At 35.3% G+C, this 21,578-nt stretch overlaps 3 protein-coding genes and 1 pseudogene across 4 annotated transcripts; 3 read left to right on the forward strand and 1 right to left on the reverse strand.

The window, feature by feature from the left end:
- Positions 1-5,039: 5,039 nt before the first annotated feature.
- Positions 5,040-7,852, forward strand: LOC130956647 (ABC transporter G family member 1-like; annotated as a pseudogene).
- Positions 7,853-8,699: 847 nt separating this feature from the next.
- Positions 8,700-12,156, forward strand: LOC130955329 (polyadenylate-binding protein 2-like). Of its 2 annotated transcripts, XM_057882170.1 has the most exons (7): positions 8,818-8,858; positions 9,005-9,107; positions 9,527-9,597; positions 9,914-10,451; positions 11,325-11,516; positions 11,588-11,715; positions 11,812-12,156. In XM_057882170.1, exons 4-7 carry the CDS (start codon positions 10,398-10,400, stop codon positions 11,858-11,860), a joined length of 423 nt encoding a protein of 140 aa, XP_057738153.1. In that variant the 5' UTR covers positions 8,818-8,858; positions 9,005-9,107; positions 9,527-9,597; positions 9,914-10,397; the 3' UTR covers positions 11,861-12,156. The 2 variants fall into 2 exon arrangements, with proteins under 2 accessions (XP_057738151.1, XP_057738153.1); XM_057882168.1 differs by lacking the exon at positions 9,914-10,451 and having other exon boundaries at positions 8,700-8,858.
- A 937-nt stretch (positions 12,157-13,093) lies between these two features.
- LOC130955328 (phospho-2-dehydro-3-deoxyheptonate aldolase 2, chloroplastic-like) lies at positions 13,094-16,812 on the forward strand. The gene is made up of 5 exons (XM_057882167.1): positions 13,094-13,631; positions 14,044-14,321; positions 14,857-15,133; positions 15,347-15,592; positions 16,257-16,812. The coding sequence occupies exons 1-5, from the start codon at positions 13,164-13,166 to the stop codon at positions 16,506-16,508; spliced, it is 1,521 nt and encodes a 506-aa protein (XP_057738150.1). The 5' UTR covers positions 13,094-13,163; the 3' UTR covers positions 16,509-16,812.
- A 1,553-nt stretch (positions 16,813-18,365) lies between these two features.
- LOC130958168 (protein EXORDIUM-like 2) lies at positions 18,366-19,557 on the reverse strand. Its single transcript, XM_057885123.1, has one exon. It carries the CDS (start codon positions 19,531-19,533, stop codon positions 18,640-18,642), a length of 894 nt encoding a protein of 297 aa, XP_057741106.1. The 5' UTR covers positions 19,534-19,557; the 3' UTR covers positions 18,366-18,639.
- Positions 19,558-21,578: the final 2,021 nt, after the last annotated feature.

Consider the following 21,578-nt stretch of genomic DNA (forward strand, 5'->3'; position numbering starts at 1 on the left):
TTTCTGATGGAACCAAAAGGAAAGAGAAAAAAAAAATATTGAAGACATATCAAACAGCTTAGAAGTCATGGCAAAAACAAGAAAATATGCAGTTACAGCTAAAGTTGAGAGGCTAAACTCAACTGTCCATTGATGTGAATGCTACATTTCAAGATTAAGCCACATTTTCTTGAATAAAACCTTCTCTAATTTAATTAATAACCCATAGTAAGGTTCACAGCAACCCACAGCAAAATTCAACTCATAGCAATAACTATAATCCAATCTAATTACAATATCATAGCAACCCAAGACAAAGTTCCCAGATTAATTAACAACTATACAACCAATAATAACTGAAGGTTGTGGTAGGCTTAGAGAAGGGAGGTTAAATCTATGCATTCCTTTTAAGTTGTTGTTATGACATTTTTAAACAAAATTACAATTCTAATTCTGTTTGAACTCAGCAGCAGAAATTTATGAAAAAATTTATTTTTGTCTCATGAATATCAGAAAACAGAACTCAGCTGAGAAGAGAAAAGCGTACATCAGCATGTATCCTGGTTCGGTTGTCTTGTGCTATGCAACCTATATCCAGTCTCCTCCACAATTATGGAAGAATTTCACTATAGTTAACATAATTACATACACAAATTTCACACTCAAGTTCTATCCTAACTTGACATTGGCTATGCTAACTCCTAACTATTCACTCTTAGTGCTAACCCAACTAAGAAAGGGATACCAAACAGGTACAAGATACAAGATACTTAGCTAACCTAAAGAAATCAGAAAAATAACTCTAGACTTTTCTCTCAAGTGTATCACTCAGCCTTTTTCCACTCATGGCTTTTACTTGAGCTTTCTCACAATGCCTTTTCTCACAAGAAATTACAGAAAGATAAACTTAGAAAAGTACATTACAATCAGTAAAACATGAAGGAGATTGACTTCATCAGCAGCCTCTTTGCTATGTGCAAAACCAGATTCGCAAACCTCAGATGCAGTTCTTCAGTATTGGCTGAATGCTTCTTTGAAAGAAAGCATTATCCAAGTAGAGGAACTTCTTAACAGAACATTGTTCTCACTCTCTGGTTTTCTCTTCTTGGTTTCTAAATGAACAGCAAACCTCTTTTATCTCCTTGCATGTTGCTGGGTTCTTCTTCCAAGGTCAATACCTTGAGCCTTGAGCTTCACCAACCCACAGCTTCACTTTTTCACCTTAATCCCCAGAGTAGAAACTTTCCCTCTGACTTCCTCATCTTGACCGAAAGCCACAAAACAGTAACCATAGACATCTTCTCATGGTCAACTTGATCTTATCCATTGAGAAACTACTTGGTCCCCAAGTATCACTTGTGACCGTAGATGTGAAGCAGAATAGGGCAGAGAACAACTTTTCCTTGAATGCCATTTTCGGATAGAGCAGAGAGTTGGGAAGAAGAGATGAGACCGAGTTGCATGTGTGAGGAAAAGATTTACCTATAACCTAAGCTTGATTTGGTTTGGATTTGTTGAGATGACTTCTGCCTTTCAAGCTTAGTTTCTCTTTCTTGCTTCTTTGGTGATTTGCTTGGTGAATAAGCTCTTTCACTCTCGTTCTCTTTCTTACTTTTCTGAAGCTGATTTGACTTGGTCAAAGAGAAGAGATATGTTGCACATTTTGGAGGAGTGAAGAATTCAATCTTGCAAGAGAAGCTTTGTGGGATGGATACGGGCTTGGATCGGTTTGGTTCATGCAACCTGTTTGGCCCAGTTGATTTCTTTGGCTTCTATCTTTTGCTTTTTCTTGGGCTTCTGATTTTTTGCTTTCAGCCCAATCATCCTTGCTAATTACTTTTTATTCCAATTGGGCTATTGAAATTTTGGCCTGCAACAATAAACAATTAGTAAAAAATAAATACAATTAATCAACACTAGTTATTTATTTTGTCCAAAAATAATGTTTGTCATCACTAATTAATTTAGTTAATTTCTTAACTCAACAATAACAGCAAAATTCACAGATTAATTAACAATTATTTAACCCATAACAAGTTCATAGATTATTCAACAATTATTATTAACCAATTATTGTTTTAAAAAATAAAACCTAGAAACTAGAAGCACAAAACAGAGGGGGAACTGGACCTGTGGAACCGAGCTGACACTGGCGATGGTGGAATAGAGGTGCGCGACGGAGGGAGGAACCGCTATGGTGGAACATATGGTGCTTCCAGAGCTGAAACGACAACAATGGTGGAGAGCTGCAACAACCGCAACTGTAATCTTCAAAGCTCCAACTTGCGACGGAGACGGGAGTGGTTCAGCGGCTGGATGGAAGTGACGGAGACAGCTTGCCGGCGTTAACAGGAAGGATGAGCACGAGGGTGAAGGGAGGGCGATAGTCGCGCCTTTGTGTGGGTTGCTAGGGTTCCTGGGTTGGGAGGGCAGGGTAATCGCGTAATGCACAATGGGGAATGGGGGGTTTAGTGCATCCAAACGGCTTTGTTTTGTTTCACGATTCGGTTCGACTGACGGCGGCTTTCTAATCTTGCGGTTTTGGCATTGATCCAAACCGGCATTTCCATCGGTTTTCGGTTCGACCGGTTCAAACCGATTTTCAGAATCTTGTCCAAAACTCAGCGTTATCTTCTCCGGTTCTCACCTGGCGTCACTGAATTTCTCGTCGGCCATACTGAGGCCGCCGCATCCTTTCACTGACATCGTCCTCACCTCCGCCGGTCAGTTCGATGCGCCTCGCCCTCTGACACTCAGCCTAACGTTGCTGCCGCTGTTTTTGTGCCTCTCTTCCGAACCGGCTTCGCTTTCTCCCATTCTTTCAAGTCTCTTCTCAATGATGATACCACCATGCTCTTCTTATTCGGATCCAGACATGGTTAGCTTCTTTCATGATTTGAGCCCTATGTTTCACAACAGTGCCGCTTTTGTCATGACTAATCCATCAAAATTATGTTTCACCACGATAATAGTTCTGTTCATTCATCTTTTTCTTCTATTTTAATGGTCAATTTAGGATGGTATTTTTAGTAGGTATGCAGATGATTATTTTATTTTTATGTAGATGATTATTTTGATTGGATTGAGTTTAGTTATATATAATTAAAATATGTTAGATGTTCAATTCATTAGATATGCGGATTATTATTTTTATCCTTAAGTGGATGATTATTTTTATTAAGGGTGAGTGGCGTGTGGCAAGCCAAATTGCTACGGTGAAATGGGATGATTATTAATGAATGTGAGGTGGCCACTGGTTGAAAAAGAATAGAGTATTGGAGGATTTTCGATGGTTATTTTTTTGAAATAACTAACTGAATTTTTTAAAAATTTAAAATTTAAAATTTAATGTGAAATAATTGAATAAAATTTTTTAAATTTATTATTTCGTGGATAATTTTCATTTTTAACTCATATTAGACCAAATAAGCAGTCCATTGTACACATTGTATAAATACTTCATTGGCTCTCTCGGGACTCAAAAATTAAATCCTAATCCATTCCTACGGGTACCTGTCCTGCTCTTACCCGTTTTTATAATTATTAAATCTCAATAAATAAAATTAAATTTCAAAATTTATATAACTATCATTACATACATAACATAAATTAAAGTAAAATTTTGAATATGGTACAATATTATTAATTATTTTACTAATTATTTTATATATATTATACATATTATATATTAAAAATATATATATTATATATATACCGGGGGTATTATCTAAACCTAGCCCCGCCCCGCTCAAGAACCTGTCTTAGTGTGGGATGGGTAATTACTCGTTCCGAGTGGATAAGGGAGGGGTGGGTACCCGCGGTTCGAGTGGTATTGTCATCTCTAACCATAACGAAAAGTGAGAATATTTTAAAAAGTGCACTGATGGTATATGATATATTAAGAATAAGTTAAAAAAAAGAAAATAATAAGGTGAATTGAGTGAAATTAAGAATTGTCTTTAGGATGATGGCGACTTTTGAAAGAGTTTTTTTTTTTTTTTATTTAAAGAAGCAACTTGACGGAATTTGCGAGAATGACAGATGACATTAAAATGCATCCTTTAAAAACTAAATGCATCCTTTAAAAACTAATTGGTTGCGAATAATTGAGAATTTCAGTAAGCATTTTTCAACGAATGAATTATTTTTGTTGCTGTAATTTATCATGTCCAAAAATCATCAAAATTATACGTGAAAAAACAGTCTCTAAAAAGACTGAAATTATACTTCTTTACTTGTAGAAAAATAAAACAAACAGTGATTAATCATTTCTATTGCTTTCTGACAGCAAAAACTTGTTGGCAATGTAGATAGACAACAGCAATAAAATCTGAGCAAGGACCGAGAAACAGTTATGTAGAATTTTCCTTGAACCTTGGCGATTATTGTAGAGTGCTATATTCTATTCCTATCCTAATAAAAAAGAGAACAAGAGATCAGTTAGCTTGTTGCATTGGGTACGTAGCTTCATAATTGGGTGGGGGCGGCTACTACTTAAAAGACAATTACTCATACCAAATACCATGTATGTATATGTGTATCTGGATATATATGCGCATATGGCGCTGTAATTTGCGCAGTCTCTTGTTCTTTTCTGATTAATTTCCTTTCATATATACTGTTACATAGTACATACATAGCTTACTTAACTTCCCCAACTTTTCTTCAGTGGAAAAAGATAATGCACCTTTTTTAAGTTTTTTGTCTCCCCATGAAGCACACAACATGACTGTCACGTGTGATCGCACCTATCTTGTATTTTTGTATCTTTCTGTTAGAAAATATATAAAATATGTCAATTTAGTGTCTCATTATACAATATTTTTGTCTATATCTCACCTGTTAAATACGATTTTGTGTTTTTGTGTCTATATCTCAATGTCCTATCTTTATATACAAACACAGCTTTAAATAACATCATAGCAGACTTAAAATGCAAGGTCATTTTCTATACACTTGGATCATTATATTAGTAACTAACTACTAAGCTTGCGTCTCAAACTACTAGCTACGCAACTCACAAAGGCAAGTTACACACAAAATAATTAATCAATTATAGCATGAGTTCCTTTCTTTGTGCACCTCTTGGAACAAGAAGAGGAAGAGGTGGTTATGTTGAAGATGGGTCATCAAGACAAGATGTTCCAATTGTGGTGAGAGAGGGTGTTTATTTGACATGGGAGGAGTTGTGGGTGACAATGTCAAAACCAAGTGGAAAGGATGGGAAGAAGGCAATAATCCTTGAAAGCCAAACAGGGTATGCCAAGCCAGGACAGCTTCTTGCTGTTATGGGTCCTTCTGGTTGTGGCAAGACCACACTTCTCGATGCCTTAGCAGGTACCTATCCGAGGAGTGTTAGGGGTCAGCAGATTTTGTGATTTGTAGCCATTAATTAGTCATCATTAGTATTTTTAATAGTATGTGATTTCTTTTGCTAGTTAAGTACTGATCAAATTTTAATAAAAGTACTGGTCCTCTATATTTTCTCAAATAGTAATAAATAGAACAGAGGCAAATATAAGTTTCGTTAGTTTCTAAACCAACACAAAATGTGCTGCAACAAAGAGAGATTATAATTATATCAACAAAACAAACCTTTTCAAAAGCTGAAGAACTTCCAAGTTAAGGCCTTAATTGCCATGTTCAAATTATATTGCAGGTAGGTTGAATTCAAAAGCAAAACAGACAGGTGATATCTTAATCAATGGACGCAAACAAGCACTTGCTTATGGAACATCAGTAATAAGAGACTAATACAATTATTTTCTACAATACTATTTTTCTTGTTTCACTCTAACCATTTCCACACTCAACTGAAGCCTTTTTTAACATGTTAATATATACAGGCATATCTAACACAAGATGATGCTATGTTGACCACACTAACAGTTGAAGAAGCAGTGTACTACTCAGCTCAACTCCAATTACCTGATTCAATGTCCAAGTTTGAAAAGAAAGAAAGAGCTGAATTCACAATCAAGGAAATGGGTTTGCAAGATGCCATTCACACAAGGATTGGAGGGTGTGGTTCCAAAGGCATTAGTGGTGGCCAGAAAAGGAGAGTTAGCATTTGCATCGAGATTATTACACGTCCTAACCTTCTATTCCTTGATGAACCAACTAGTGGACTTGATAGTGCAGCTTCTTTTTATGTTATGAACAGAATAGCAAGATTGAATAAAACTGATGGCATTCAAAGGACTATTATTGCTTCTATTCATCAACCTAACACTCAAGTTTTCCAACTCTTTCACAACCTTTGTCTTCTTTCAAATGGTAAATTAGTCTACTTTGGCCCTGCTTCTGCTGCGAATAAGGTTTGAATTTGGAGAAGCCTAGTATGTATGTCAGTACAATTATTATCATCTGTAGTATGAAGCTAACTTGTTCCTAGTTGCATGCAGTTTTTTGCATTGAATGGTTTTCCCTGCCCAACTCTCCAGAATCCTTCTGATCATTTTGTGAAAACCATTAATAAGGATTTTGAGCTGGTTAGTGCAATTTTTTGGTACCTCCTGTGAACTAATTTGTTTCTTTTGCTGATGTACTTTTATATTCCTAGGAGAACCCTGAGCAAGGATTAACTGATGAACTTACCACAGAAGAAGCTATTTATATGCTTGTAAAATCATACCAATCATCTGAAACTTGTCAACAAATTCAAACAGAAATAGTTGCCATAAGAACTGGTGTAAGTGCATTTACTTACATTCTTATTGATTGGTATAAATATGATACCTAGTGATAAACAAACTTAATGGGAGCAGGATTCTAGTGCAATGGAGAAGAAAAACAATGCTGCATTCTTTACTCAATGCATTGTTCTTACAAGAAGATCATACTTGAATATGTATCGCGATTTAGGCTACTACTGGCTACGCCTATTTATCTATGGCGCATTGGCTATATGCCTTGGTACAATTTTCTACAACATTGGTTCAAGCAAAGAATCAGCTCAGGTAACACAAATCTTAATGTATATCTAGATACAAAAAATATACCAAAGAATAACCAACTCATCAATCTTGTTAATGGTTTTAGGCTAGAGGCTCATTGCTCATGTTTGTGGCAACATTCCTCACTTTCATAACCATTGGTGGCTTTCCTTCCTTTGTAGAGGAAATGAAGGTAAGCTAATCCTTTTATGTTCATGTCATTTGCAAATGCAAATTTTTGGCACCAAATATAGTTAACTAATGGGGTATTTGACAATTTTCTCTTGCTTTTTTTCATTCAGGTATTTGAAAAAGAGAGACTTAATGGGCATTATGGTGTCACTGCATACATTATTGGACAAACATGATCATCCATTCCATACATATTATTGATATCACTGATACCAGGAGCACTTGTTTATTACCTAACTAATCTTCACCATAGTTGTCAACACTTTGTGTACTTCACTTGTGTCCTTTTTGTTTCTGTGATGTTAGTTGAGAGCCTTATGATGATTGTTGCCAGCATGGTTCCAAATTTCTTGACTGGAATAATCACTGGCTGTGGGATTCTGGGAGTAATGATGTTAAATGGTGGATTCTATAAGTTGCCAAGTGATCTTCCGAAACCAATTTGGAAATACCCTTTATACTACATTTCAATTCACAAGTATGCATACCAAGGATTGTTCAAGAATGAGTTTGAAGGTCTAACATTTACCAACAAAAATAATAATGATCAAGTTGGGGAGCATATGAAGAACATTAGTGGTGAAGAAATGCTAAGAGACTTATGGGAAGTGGAAATGTGTCACTCAAAGTGGGTTGATCTTTTCATATTGTTGGGGATGTTGGTTTTGTATAGAGTTTTGTTCTTGGTGATCATCAAGGCCATGGAAAAAGTGAAGCCTATTGTTGCAGCCTTCAAGTGGAAATAGCATAAGATTGCTGCAAAATTTCTGCATTATTGATGCATGACAACTAAGCTGATCTTGCATGATTGTTTAGGAAACACTATTTTTGTTTCTGCTATAGATACTCCTAGACTAAAATACCATTATAAAAATTGATCACTTCAAAAACTCTATCTAGCTTTGTTATACTAAGATTTCAAATTTTGATTTTGTGCAAAGAATTTTATATAGTTACTCATCATTATGATCAAAACCATAATTATGGTCAATTAAAAAATGTGACTTACAAATGCAAATGGTTAGACAACTAAAGTTTTAATAAGATAGTAATCATTGTTTTTTGTTATAATGACTTACAATAAAAGTAACTTTTGAAATGCTAAAGTTTTTTATGGAGAATAAAAATAAATTGAAAATTTTTATAAACATAAACATTATTTGTAAAAAAATTATATACAAATATGTCAATATTATTATCCAATCAAACATATGCTATGACAACTTCAATGATATATTTTCTTTAAGTCCCAATTTTAATGGGTGGGAAAGCCATATTTTCTTGTTGGATTGGGATCAATATTTTTGTTAGCTAATTATGTAATATAACTTTATAATTTTATTAATTTTTTATTAATTTTTTTAAGGTGAAAATTTAGGTATAATTCACTTTCATATGAAGTTGATAGTTAAGAGTTGTTAGATAATAATTTAATCAAATTAATTAAATTATTTAATAATTCTTAAGTATCAATTTTACATTAAGATAACTGTATTTGAATTTTTATTTTTTTTATTATTTTTTTTATGGTAGCGAATCCGAGTTCTATTCAAATAAATATTGAAAAATTGAAACTTGAATTATTACGAAAAAAATATCTTGGTAGGGGCCCAAGTTATTATACGAACCCTGATTCGCAAATTGAAAGAGAAGGCGAAGGGAAAGGAGGGTGCGCTTCTGCCGGCGTTTCTCTTTGACGGAGAAATGGAAAACGACGACGTCGACATGAACGCCGAAGATAACAACGAACCTGTATTATCTCTTTCTTCTTTTGTTGCTATTCTCTGTTTCTTTGAGTTCACGTGATTTCATTGAATCGCGCTTTCCTCTTCTATGCTGCTCATGTTCGAATCCGAAACCCTAATTTTGATGATACGCCACTGCTATTGTGAGTGCAGGATTTTGATGACATGGATAAGCGCTTGAAGGATATAGAAGATGAAACTGCTGCTCTTAAAGAGATGCAAGCCAAGGTCGAGAAGGAGATGGGATCTGTTCAGGGTAGCTATTTTAATTTTTATTTTGTAAATGATTTCTCGTTCTGCATTGATCATAGAACGTGTCCTAACTCCTTTGCCTACAAGATGTTTTGTTTCTGGTTGGATGATTACGATTTGACTTGTTTTGTTACTGGCTAATGAGTAGCACTCTCTCACTTGGCTGTGAAGAGAAGCTATATTCTTGTATAGAACAAATTCAGGCTGAATTTTGTTGACCTCTGTTTTAGAGTTCACAGGGCTTCATGACTTCATGCTTAATATTGTTGCATTATACTTTTAGACCATTTTTTATTGGTTTGTTATGTTTATCTATCTCTTTTTCATTCCCTTCTCATTCTTATCTATGTTAATGTGTAAACAATGTTATTCCAGTGTATTGTTAGACTCCATTGTCTGTTATTGATTATAATCTCCCAATAGATCTCGGAACTGCATCTGCTAGTCAGGTCAACAGAGAGGAGATAGATTCTCGTTCGGTCTTTGTAGGCAATGTGAGCTCTCTCATTCCCTCATTACTTGAGAATTTTTTATGTTGTTTGGCTGTCTTTTCCTCACCACTCATGATATGGACTGAATATATTAATGTCTTAACTTCTTTCGAAGATATCAACGTCATAACTTTTGTCTAATTCATTTGGTTATGAGCCAATGTGTATTGGAGGATAAATACATTGGACTTTGCATATTTTATCCTGGGAAGTTCAAAGCTTTTGTTGCTGTTGAATATGCTTGTTCTGTTTTGCATTTGAATTGTGTTTCCATTTGGTGGCATCCTGCTTTGACGTGATGTTTTGACTACAATCGCAGGTTATGCTTCCATCTACGAGTTTTCTGCTATTGTAATGCTGCCGTTGAAAGTATAGGATAACATATGGCTGGAGGAGGAAAAAATTTTCATTAAGAACTTGAAATTAACTGAGAGTGAAAAAATAAATATAAAATGCCAAAAAAAAAAACCTTTGAGGGATAGAAGCGAGGGTAACATTAGTTAAGGGAAGTGATCTTTGAGGTTTTGTGAATTTTCATATTTTGAGAGAATGAGGGAAAAGAAATAATGAACCAAGAAAAAAAGAAAAGGAAAAAAAAATCAATTTGTTATATTTAAAGATAAAAATGATAAGCCTTTAGCTAGAAGTTTGAATTAGCATACTGCCAACTTTTTGCATTGGGATTGACTGAGGAATTGTTAGATTGGAGATTATGAGCCAAGACTCCTACTGGTGAGAAGAGGACATGCTCTCTAGGTCAAGTACTATATGACTTTATATCATTTTGGTTGCAAGTTCAAAGGATGCTTTTAGTGGTGCCTAGTGCTCGAGAAATATGTAGACCTCCTTTTTCCATGGTGAGAGATCCTCGACATTCTTATTTTATCCTTTTGTAGGATCAAAAGGGATTTCTTTTAACTTGGGTCTTTTTAATTGTCTCCCCTGTTTTAACACTGCTTTTACCTCAAAAACTAAAGAAAAAAGGAAGAAAAAGAATTGAGGTGCACTATAGAGAGTAACTTGCACAATGGATAGCTGTGATGAAAAAAAAGAAAAGTTTATATTTTTATAAATTACCAAGAATCTGAATACTAATTGATGGATTTTGAAATTTAGCTTCCCAGATCTTTTCATTTGTAGTTGTCTAATGGCAATATGGTACTCTATTCTTTAAAGCGTACCTTGCATTTTGGAGGATGCATCTTGATACTTGCAGTCATATAGGCCAGGACAAAGTATTTTGTCTGGGAAGGTTTCCTGCATGTTAGCATGCCTGCTGTTGCCCATTGGTTGAAGACATATCAAGCCTTTTGCGTTTTTAGTTGCGGTAAAATCAGTACTAACATAATTATTTGCAACTTGCAAGGAGGGGTGTTCCTGCAAAATAAGGCTGATTATCTTTTTGGCATGGTTACCAAAGCTATCACTAAAATTACTATAAAATATGCTTATTATATATATACTTAAGATGCTTTTGTTAATAAAGCTTGTTGTATTTTCAGATATATTTATTTTTTCCATTGAATGTTGCATGGATAATTAGGCAAATGATAATAAGTTAGCTGGTTGTACTAGTAAATAGGACACTGATGACTCATCTTTTATCCTGAAAAGCTGGTGTTTAAGTGTTGACAATTATTTAAAATCATTTCCATGTAATCATTTTGGTTTTGCTTGTTTCTTAGCTGTGATGCCATCATGTAATCTCTTGGATTTGACACACTCCACAGGTGGACTATTCATGCACTCCTGAAGAAGTGCAGCAGCATTTTCAATCATGTGGAACAGTAAACAGAGTCACCATTCGGACTGATAAGTTTGGCCAACCCAAGGGTTATGCGTATGTAGAGTTTATTGAAACAGAGGCTGTTCAAGAGGCCCTTTTGCTGAATGAATCTGAATTGCATGGGCGTCAATTAAAGGTTACAGCTAGAGGCTCTCGCCGTTCACTTCAATTTTTTTTACCATATAAGCTTATTTGAACATTTTTCAGGTAACAGCTAAGAGGACAAACATACCCGGAATGAAGCAGTTCCGTGGCCGTCGACCTAATCCACACATGGGATTTAGAGGCAGACCGCCATATGCACCTCCTTTCGCCTATGCTCCTTATGGATATGGGTATATGCACTTAGTTCTTGGCTTCTTGCCCTCTCCAATGTGTTCTGTTTTTATGCTGCGATAGTAAACTTAACCAGATTTGTGTGTTAATTACAGAAAGGTTCCAAGGTTCAGAATGCCAATGCGCTATAGCCCCTACTATTGATTGTCCAATTCTGGTTGGATGAACAGAAATGCCCCACTTCTCCATCATCTAGTACCAACTACCATAGGGTTTTAGGCATGCTATGTGGGAGTTTTCCAACCATATATTCATCTGATTGAGTTCTGTCGTTCTGTGAGGATTAAGCTTTGACTTAAACAGCAAACTTTGTAAAATTGTGGTGCTTGGGCCTGCTTTTACTTTGCATTGCTTTAGTATAGAATATTAAAATGAAGTTATTGTAAAATTATCCTTGGTAAATGTGGTAAATTCGTGGGTTTTGTTTTGAGTTGCCTATTCATCTGTATTGCATTATTGTTGCCGATATTTTTCTTTATGAAAATGGGGCCATGCATAGACTGTGACCATTCGCGATTTTATACGTCACATACTCTTTTGTACCCTATTGTTTGCGTGTTGTTTAATTAGTCCAATGAACCCACTAAACCAAGTAAGTGAAAAGAAAACGTAAATCAGATGGCTTTAGTGTTGATTGTTAAAAATTATAGTTTTTTAAGCTGTCACGGTCATTTTTACGATTGAATTAGTGAAAATAAAATCGTTAAAATTTAAATTCATAACATTTGAGCACCTATTTCTGGGTGCGTAGTTGAGTTATTTGTCCGAGTTTATTCATAATAGAAAGCTAATGATTGAATTAATAATAGTATCCAATAAAACGCTTAAATTAATATTGCCGAAAATGATCAGTTACTTAAACCAACCTTTTCTTTCCCCCAGAAATTTCCATTCTACCCTCAAAAGGACAAAACAAAGATCTAAGCACACTATTGAAGAGTATTATTGATGATTATAATATTTAGCATGTCAACTTGGAAACTTTTTAGGATAAGGCTTGAATTATTCAACTCACAAAAAGGACATTTATCATTATTTTACTCCCTAGAATAGTAGAATTAGAATATACCTACTTTTGTATTCTCTATTCTGTTTCTGTTTACCCTTCAAAGTATCAAGTTGCCAAGATCACAGCCGACTCACTCAGACACCGTTAATGTCTGCGCAGATCCTCATCCCTCCCTGTCAGATTCCCTTTCGGACACTCTCACATGGGAAAAAACCAAATAAGACAAAACAAAACTTAGTTGAAAAATAATATATATAAATTAAAGATTTAATTTTGATATACTAATATAAATAATTTTAGATATCATTTATATTAAATAGTTTTTTGTGTAAATTTAAGTTAAAATTATAATAGTATAAATTTAGGGTAATATTAAACTAGTACTCCATAAAGTTGTTTATCGCTGAATCAGATATCGGAGAGTCTCTGCAAATAGCAATGGCTCTGGCATCATCATCCCTTATCAGCTTCAAACCTTGTCTCTCCGCACCTTTCCAGAAACCACGCAGATCCATTGTCGTTGCAAACTCCGCAGAGCCCTCATCAAAATCAGCGTCACAATCAACCGCTTCTGCTTCTGCTTCAGCTCCAGCATCCACGAAATGGAGCCTCAACAGCTGGAGAACGAAGAAGGCGCTTCAGCTTCCGGAGTATCCAGATCAGAGCTCTGTCGATCAGGTTCTTCACACTCTGGAGACCTTCCCTCCGATCGTGTTCGCCGGAGAGGCCAGGAGCCTCGAGGAGAAGCTCGCTCAGGCCGCCATGGGCAACGCCTTCCTCCTTCAGGGTGGTGACTGCGCTGAGAGCTTCAAGGAATTCAATGCTAACAATATCCGTGACACCTTCCGTGTCATTCTTCAGATGGGCGTTGTTCTTATGTTCGGTGGTCAAATGCCTGTTATCAAGGTTTTGTTTCTATTTTTTAGTCATCCCTAATTTACTCAATTCTCTCAACAATTCATTCAAATTGTAATTAAATCTGAAATTTGGAGCCATTTTGATGAAGAATCAGGAGAGTGTTGTATTGTGGTTGATCTAATTTACCGTGGTAGAAAAAGGTTGGGTGCCTTTCTTGGGTTGGAGGTTATCCAATCCCTCAATTAATGATTTGATCTAATTAGCAATGATTACTTGCACACAACTACTGTCATGAATCATGTTTTACATTTATAAATGATTTGATGGAAAGTTGGAGACAATTTTTTAATTTCCATTTAGGCATTCAGTGTTAGCTTGTTTTATGTGTATGCTTTAGCATTATATTATGAATCAATCAGAATGTATGATATTCTTAAAACTGTTGGATATGGTGGTTTAGGTGGGGAGAATGGCGGGCCAGTTTGCGAAGCCAAGGTCAGACCCTTTTGAGGAGAAGAACGGAGTGAAGCTGCCTAGTTACAGGGGTGATAATGTGAATGGGGATGCATTTGATGCCGCATCGAGAATTCCGGATCCGCAGAGGATGATAAGAGCCTACACCCAATCTGTGGCTACTCTGAACCTGTTGCGTGCATTTGCCACCGGAGGTTATGCTGCCATGCAAAGGGTCAACCAATGGAATCTGGATTTCATGGAGCGTAGTGAGCAGGGAGACAGGCATCTTTTCTATCCTCTAAAATCTCGAATCAGGCCATATTTAAAAATCTTATTCTTACATGGTTAAACTTTAATGTGATTTGCGCTTGGGATGGATGTATTTGAAAATGCACTTTTTTCCCATCTTGCTTAAAAGATCATGGAAACAAAAGGGTTAGAATAAGTGGGAACGAAATTGGAAGTAGTCTGAGATTACTTGCACTTAATTTTAATTCGGAATTTGAATGGCATCTCGGGCACAAACATATGGAAACAAAAATCAGAATAAAAGAGTAGAAACAATAAAACATGGGATGCTGTTCATTATGTTGTTCCAATATCTTCAATTTTCTTGTAGTGGTCCTCTACTACTTAACATCTCTGATCTAAAGTGGTAGTTCATGCACTTTTCTTTTTCGTGCTTTCTGCAAATGATATACAGAAGTACAGATCATTTTAAATTGAAAAAGAGACTTTTTTATTCTTGATATTGTTCTCTCAGAAAGTTTTCAACATCCTGTTACATTAGTTCTTGTTTGGTGGTGTGGGGTTACAGGTATCGTGAATTGGCTCATCGAGTCGATGAGGCTCTTGGCTTCATGATTGCTGCCGGGCTAACATCAGAGCATCCAATCATGACTACGACAGAGTTTTGGACTTCCCATGAGTGTTTGCTTCTTCCTTATGAACAAGCACTTACCAGGGAGGACTCTACTACTGGGCTTCATTATGATTGCTCAGCTCACATGCTCTGGGTTGGGGAACGCACCCGCCAACTGGATGGTGCTCATGTTGAATTCCTGAGAGGAGTTGCAAATCCACTTGGAATTAAGGTATACTGTCCCTTTTAAGGTTATAGGGCTATATTGCTTGATCAAATTACTTTTGCGCTTTTTTCTATTTAGTTTGATTACGTTGTATTAAACCAACTTTGTTTTGATTATCAAAATTACTTTTGCATTTGATAGACTTTGTTAATAGTTCTGAGCATCTTTAATGTGCTATGCATGCATTTGCTCTCACTGAAAAGGCCATGTGGTTTTCAGGTGAGTGATAAGATGGATCCAAATGAACTTGTTAAGCTGATAGATATTCTGAACCCCAAAAACAAGCCTGGAAGAATTACTGTAATTGTTAGGATGGGAGCAGAGAATATGCGAGTGAAGCTTCCACATCTAATCAGAGCAGTGCGTGGAGCAGGTCAAATTGTCACTTGGGTTAGTGATCCCATGCATGGCAACACCATCAAAGCTCCATCTGGACTTAAAACCCGTTCTTTTGATGCAATCAGGGTAATTTTCATATATACTTTATTCCATCTAAATATATGTACTTGTTTTATATCAATTTTCACACAATGCAGAACTTTTCACTGAAAAGACTATGTCTATAATACATATTGTTTTTGATCCTATGGAAGTGTTGGGGAAAAAAAGTCTGCTTCTGGATCATCATGTTAGAGACTTTCGTGTTGTCTCACATAACACTCTGCAGAACTATCATTGGAATATTTCTTTTGTTTGGCGGTTGGCAACAGCTTTCAAATAAGAATTTCCAATAAGATTTTTCCAACCCTCATGATCCATCAAAATTTCCATGAAGTGTTTTACCAATATGGAAAATAGCAGATGCTGTAATCCTTGTTAGGTTAATGATGAACAAAGCGAGTATACGGATCTGACACATAATTAGTTAAATGATTATTTGGCCCTTCATTTACTTTCGTAGGCCAGAATTGCATGCTAGAAAATTACAGCAGTACATTCAAAATGCAGATGAACTGAACATAGTAGAATCAAATTGATTTTTTATTTATCTGTTATGTTTGTGCTTTCTTAATGGCATTCATGATCTGGCTCTATCATAGTCTCAAGGTTGAATGCTATTGCATATTACCATAACTTCTATTGCAACTGACTACAAATTCATGTTCCTGTATGTTGTTATTTGCAATAGGCTGAGCTGAGGGCATTCTTTGATGTCCATGACCAAGAAGGAAGCTACCCTGGAGGGGTTCATTTGGAAATGACTGGCCAGAACGTGACAGAGTGTGTTGGAGGTTCGAGGACCATCACTTATGACGACTTGAGCTCGCGCTACCATACGCATTGTGATCCAAGGCTTAACGCCTCTCAATCTCTAGAGCTTGCATTCAACATTGCTGAGAGGTTGCGCAAGAAAAGAATGCAGTCTCTAACCTCACTTTAAATATTGGAGTAAGAAGGTGTCTTCCTTTGTTCTTGGATCACAGCATGGTGTTGTACGAACATAAATTAAAATCTCCAATATAGAGTGGCCAAATTCTGTGAGCAATCCCACCATGGCCATAAGAACATAAATTATTAAATTATATACTGTGCAAGTGTTATAAGACAGTTAAGTCAAAGTATGGAGAAGGGGGTGCATCAGGGTATAGTAGCAAGTTTTGTTCTAGTGTTGTTGGGGACATTATGTGCGTATTTATTTTAGATTAAGTAATGAGTGATGAATGAAAATTTAATGTTTTTAAGTATATCTTCATGGGCACACAATTACCAAAAGAGAAAAAAACCTGCGCATTTTTATAGTGTTCTAATCAATAATTTTTTGTCCCAATTTTTTGAAGGGTTTAATTTTCCCTAATAGTAATCTTAATATAAAAAACTACAAAATTTTTATAAAGGGTTTCTAAGTTCACTCTAGATTTGAGAGTAACAGGATCTTGTTTTGTTCTTGGATTCATGATGGATGAAAGAAGTTTGGGAATAACAAATCTTAATGCATAGCTCCACCGATAGTGCCATATAAGATAGGGAAGTATTTAAGTATATCCATCCACTGATATTTCAGTAATTTTTAACTAGTAATCTTAATTGTATATATTATATATATTTTAATTTTAATTATATATATTATATATATTTTTTATAATTAAGATTATCGGTTAAAATTTAAAAATTAATGAAACACTGGTATATTGGTACTTGTTCATACCATGACTCAATGATAAGGTCCAAATTCAAATAGTATATAAAGGCTCAATTCACAAAATTGGCTTTCCCCCGCAACCGACCTTCTCGTAAGAGGTCGGGTTCGTCATAGGCTCCGCTACAAAGAAGTCGGAGACGAAGATTAGTTGACAGATAACACTCATTCAAATAAGTAGCTACCTATAAAATCTTTCACTCCAACGGCGGTTATGGGTTCACCACTATAAGTATACTGACATCTATCAGGTATTTCGAAATTTCCATATACTCTAAACTTGCTTAGATCCTTACTTACTTAAGCATCAAAGTGCTTTTGCAGGTATCATTCCCTGTTCACTCATACACACAAGTCGGATGGAAGCCCCTAAACGAGAGGTAAGGCAAAGGGCCTCCCTCCTCATTCGATTGGGCCAATCTTATAAGTCCAGTCCTTTAATTTCAACGTAATAGTACTCTTCTTTACATTGATGTATCACTCAAGTACCAAATTTCTTTCATCCATTGCATACACAAGGCTAAAATTTTATAATTGATGGGGATAAAATTTGATTTGATTTGATTTAGTTGTTTTGAAAAGAAAGAATAGATGATAGAAACAGAGAAAAGACATTGCAGATGTAGCAGTAGTAACTAACAAAACGAGATAAACCTAATCTCCTCTACAATGCTTTCACTTAACAATTAACAATGAATGAAGTACGGGGAGCTAAAATTTAACATTTAACAATGTGGCCTCCTATGTCACACCCCCTCAATTCATCATTCCTATTTCCTACCATTCTTTTTTCCACTTAAAAAGAAACCCCTTCGTACTTTATTCATTCACCATCCATCAAAATAATCAGATGAAGGATCACCTTTTTTGGATCAACTCACTTTACTTCTATAGAAGGAAAATTTTAAAATGAAAAACAAACACAAATTCTCTCTCTCGGTTTTCAAATTCCAAAAGAACAGTCTTAAATAACTATGGTGAAAACTTACAAGTATTTGTATTTATATAAAATTGATAATTAAAAATAAATAATTATTAATTTTAAATAAAAATAATTATATATAAATTTTTATTATTAACAATAGTACATGATATAAATAATAAATATAAATTTCATTTTTTTTTATTCCTCGTTATACACTTATAGATACACTATTTCCCCCCCCCTTAACTTCTTTACATGAAGTGATGAAACAGAATTTAATTTACACGTCATACAGTAAATGACAAGAACAATCTAAAATGGCAAACTAGTAATTTTCAAAAGCAACACGAAACCTGCATCATCTTCTTCCTTCCCAACTTCATCACAATTCACTTTTAAATCAGTATATCTACACCACCACACTACAAAGTACAAACCTCTCTCTCACTATCACACAAGCGTCTTGCACGCTGACGTCACCGGGTCCCACATCGCCGGCAACAGGAACTTCCTTCCGTTCACTCCGTTCGCATTGTAGCTCGCCCCCGTCGTCTTCTCCACCAGAACCCGACCCGGATATCCTGGGTACGCCCCGGTCCCAAACACTCCGGTGCACGCCGACACCGCTTCAAGTGGCGCCGTCGCCGGCCCCTGGAAATAACCGTTGTTGAACGGGTTAGTTACGGTTCCCGCCAAAAGTGTAGCCAAGTTGATGATCATGCCGTCAACTCCAACGTCTCCGTTTGGCGCCACCAACGGCGGAGTTTGCGGGCCGTAGATGGGCTGGTGGAAGGGCCACGCACACTGGCCCGGGCATTGAGTCTCTGAGTTTCCAACCCACACGTACGCCGTCCGGGCCTTCCCATTGACGGAACGAGTCGAGCCGTGAGTTCCGCAACGGCTCGAACAGAAACCATCAACGGAAACGTCCTTAGCCGTTAAAATGACGTTGATGGCGGACACGTCGTTGAAGCTGGAAGCGAGAGAAAGGAGGTGCGTTGATTTGAGGTACTTTCCGAGGGAATAAGCCGGGTGTAGGATTTGCTTCCCTACGAGGAGAGCAGAGGAGCCTCCACCTTTGTAGTTTTCAGTTGTTTTCCACCAGGATGCTGCGGAAGGCTGTGGTGGACCACCGGAGCTGAGGGAGTTTATGAAGTCAACGATTATGGAGCGTTGGATTGGAGTGAAGGTGCCGTACCATAAGAGATTAACGGTGATCCTTCCCTTGAGGAGTTGGCCGTTGTGGTACTTGAGAACGAGGGGCTGCTGCTGTACTAGCGCCCCTCCCGTGGAGTTCACGAGAAGCAGAACCAACAGCGTGGCAATGTGGTAATTAAAGGCCATCTTAGAGGGTCAAAGATTCTATGAAGATTGAAAAATGAGGTGAATGGAAAGTGGGAGGGAAAGGGGGTATTTATACGCGGGTATGGTTGGAGAGGGTCCACGTGGGAGTATGTGATTGGCTGCTCTCGAGTATCGGGCGGGTGACGTGGCGGTCTACGCTGATTAAGTTTGACAATCCCAAGACTGAGAGTGGAGTGCTTTGGTTATTTTGTTTAGAGGAAATCACACGCAATCAGACGGGGCAGAGGGTCCCCGTGAAGCTGACGTCATATCATTAGAAAGTATAGAGCAATCAAATTGATGGTTCCCCAGCCTATGGCTTCTGAGCCATTATCCTACTCAATACGTCAAAGTATTACTATTTTAATTATAAATGATATAAAATAAACACATTTATTTACTCTTATTAGAAGATTTTTTTACACTTTATTTGGATGTAAAATAAAAAATAGGTGAAAAAAATGGATGAAAAAAAAATAAAAGAAAAAGTTAATTTTTTTTGTGTTGTTTGAATGAAGAGAAAATACAAAAAAAAATAGAAAATTTTTTTTGTTTGAATAAAAAAAAAATAAAAAAAAATCATACCTAAATAAAAGTATATTAATACCTTTTATAAATTATAATATACTAATGTTATAAGAATAAATTTGTAATTTTATCCATTTTTTTACTTTAATCTAAATTTTCTTTTCAATTTTAAAAAAAAACTTTAATATAAATCTCACATATACTTTTATATTTTTTATTCATTTTTTTTTAATCCAAACAAAATAAAAAACTAATTTTTCTATCTATTTTTTTCTCCTTCTGTTTTCTTTCCTTTCAAATCCTTCTAAACCAAACAAAGAAAGTGTTAATTTAATTTTAAAAATAGAAGCGCAACTGGTTCAGAAATCAAAACCATAGTGCGGTCTGGAATCTGGATGGCCACTGTGCAAATTCAGCGTTTCAATTTTCACTTTTTGTTATTTAAACATAATATCATGGGACGGTGCCAGCCAACTACATAAATTGAATGAAAAATTATATATTTTTTATAATATACAAAATAAACTATTTATCCTCTCTCACTTTATCGATATTGAAAACCAATATATGTAATATTTCTTAAACTGAATGGCCACTCACTAATATCATTATCGATGTACATGCATTTGTTTTGGCGGTTGTTGGATAATTCAAAATGACATAAACCAAAATTCCATTGCATAGAGGCTAGCTAGGTAGTGTAGTTATTAATTAAGATGCAATGGGAGAAAGTATCATTTTGTTACCCACATGGCCACATCAGATACCTTCCAACTTTCAAGCAACCTTAGCATTATTTAATTAAAAAAAAAATTAAAAAATCAGTACTTTTATTAAAATTTAACCGTATTTAATTAGCAAAAAAAATAAACAATATTATACTTTTAAATAAAATTTTACACCATTAAAAATATCAATAATAATTATTTAATAACTATAAATTACAAAATTTAGTGTTCCTAGTACTCTTCTTTAATTTATATGTAACTTGATATTAAGATAATGACAATTTTTTTGTTTGGCAATCACGTTAAGAGAGGAAAAACACGTTACAGTTTTTTGAACGCTTCAATTTTTGGTTTGGCTAATTTTTCTATCTACAAATGCAGAAGTGATTTTAGTTACAAAATCACATTTATAAGAAACAAGAATTTTTAACTTCTGTGTTGCATTAACTGACTTTTAGCCATTGACATTTAACATTTATTTTTCTTTTACCAAATTTATTCTTTATACGTATTATTATATTATTTATAAAATTTTTATTATTTCTCTTTACATGAGCTTTTTTCTATTATTTATTATTTATATTTTTTTACTAATTTTTTATTTGACATTATATATTTTTATAATGGTAATTTTTGTGTATTATATTTATTATTATCTTTTTATAATATAATTTATTGATTCCGTTAGGTAAAATAAATTAAACAAAAAAATTAATCATAAATAATAATAATAGTAAAAAATTATAGCGTACCAAAAAAGAATACTAAGAATATTAAAAATATACTATA

Source organism: Arachis stenosperma, chromosome 10 (genome assembly GCF_014773155.1).
Source record: "Arachis stenosperma cultivar V10309 chromosome 10, arast.V10309.gnm1.PFL2, whole genome shotgun sequence".
NCBI lineage: Eukaryota > Viridiplantae > Streptophyta > Magnoliopsida > Fabales > Fabaceae > Arachis > Arachis stenosperma.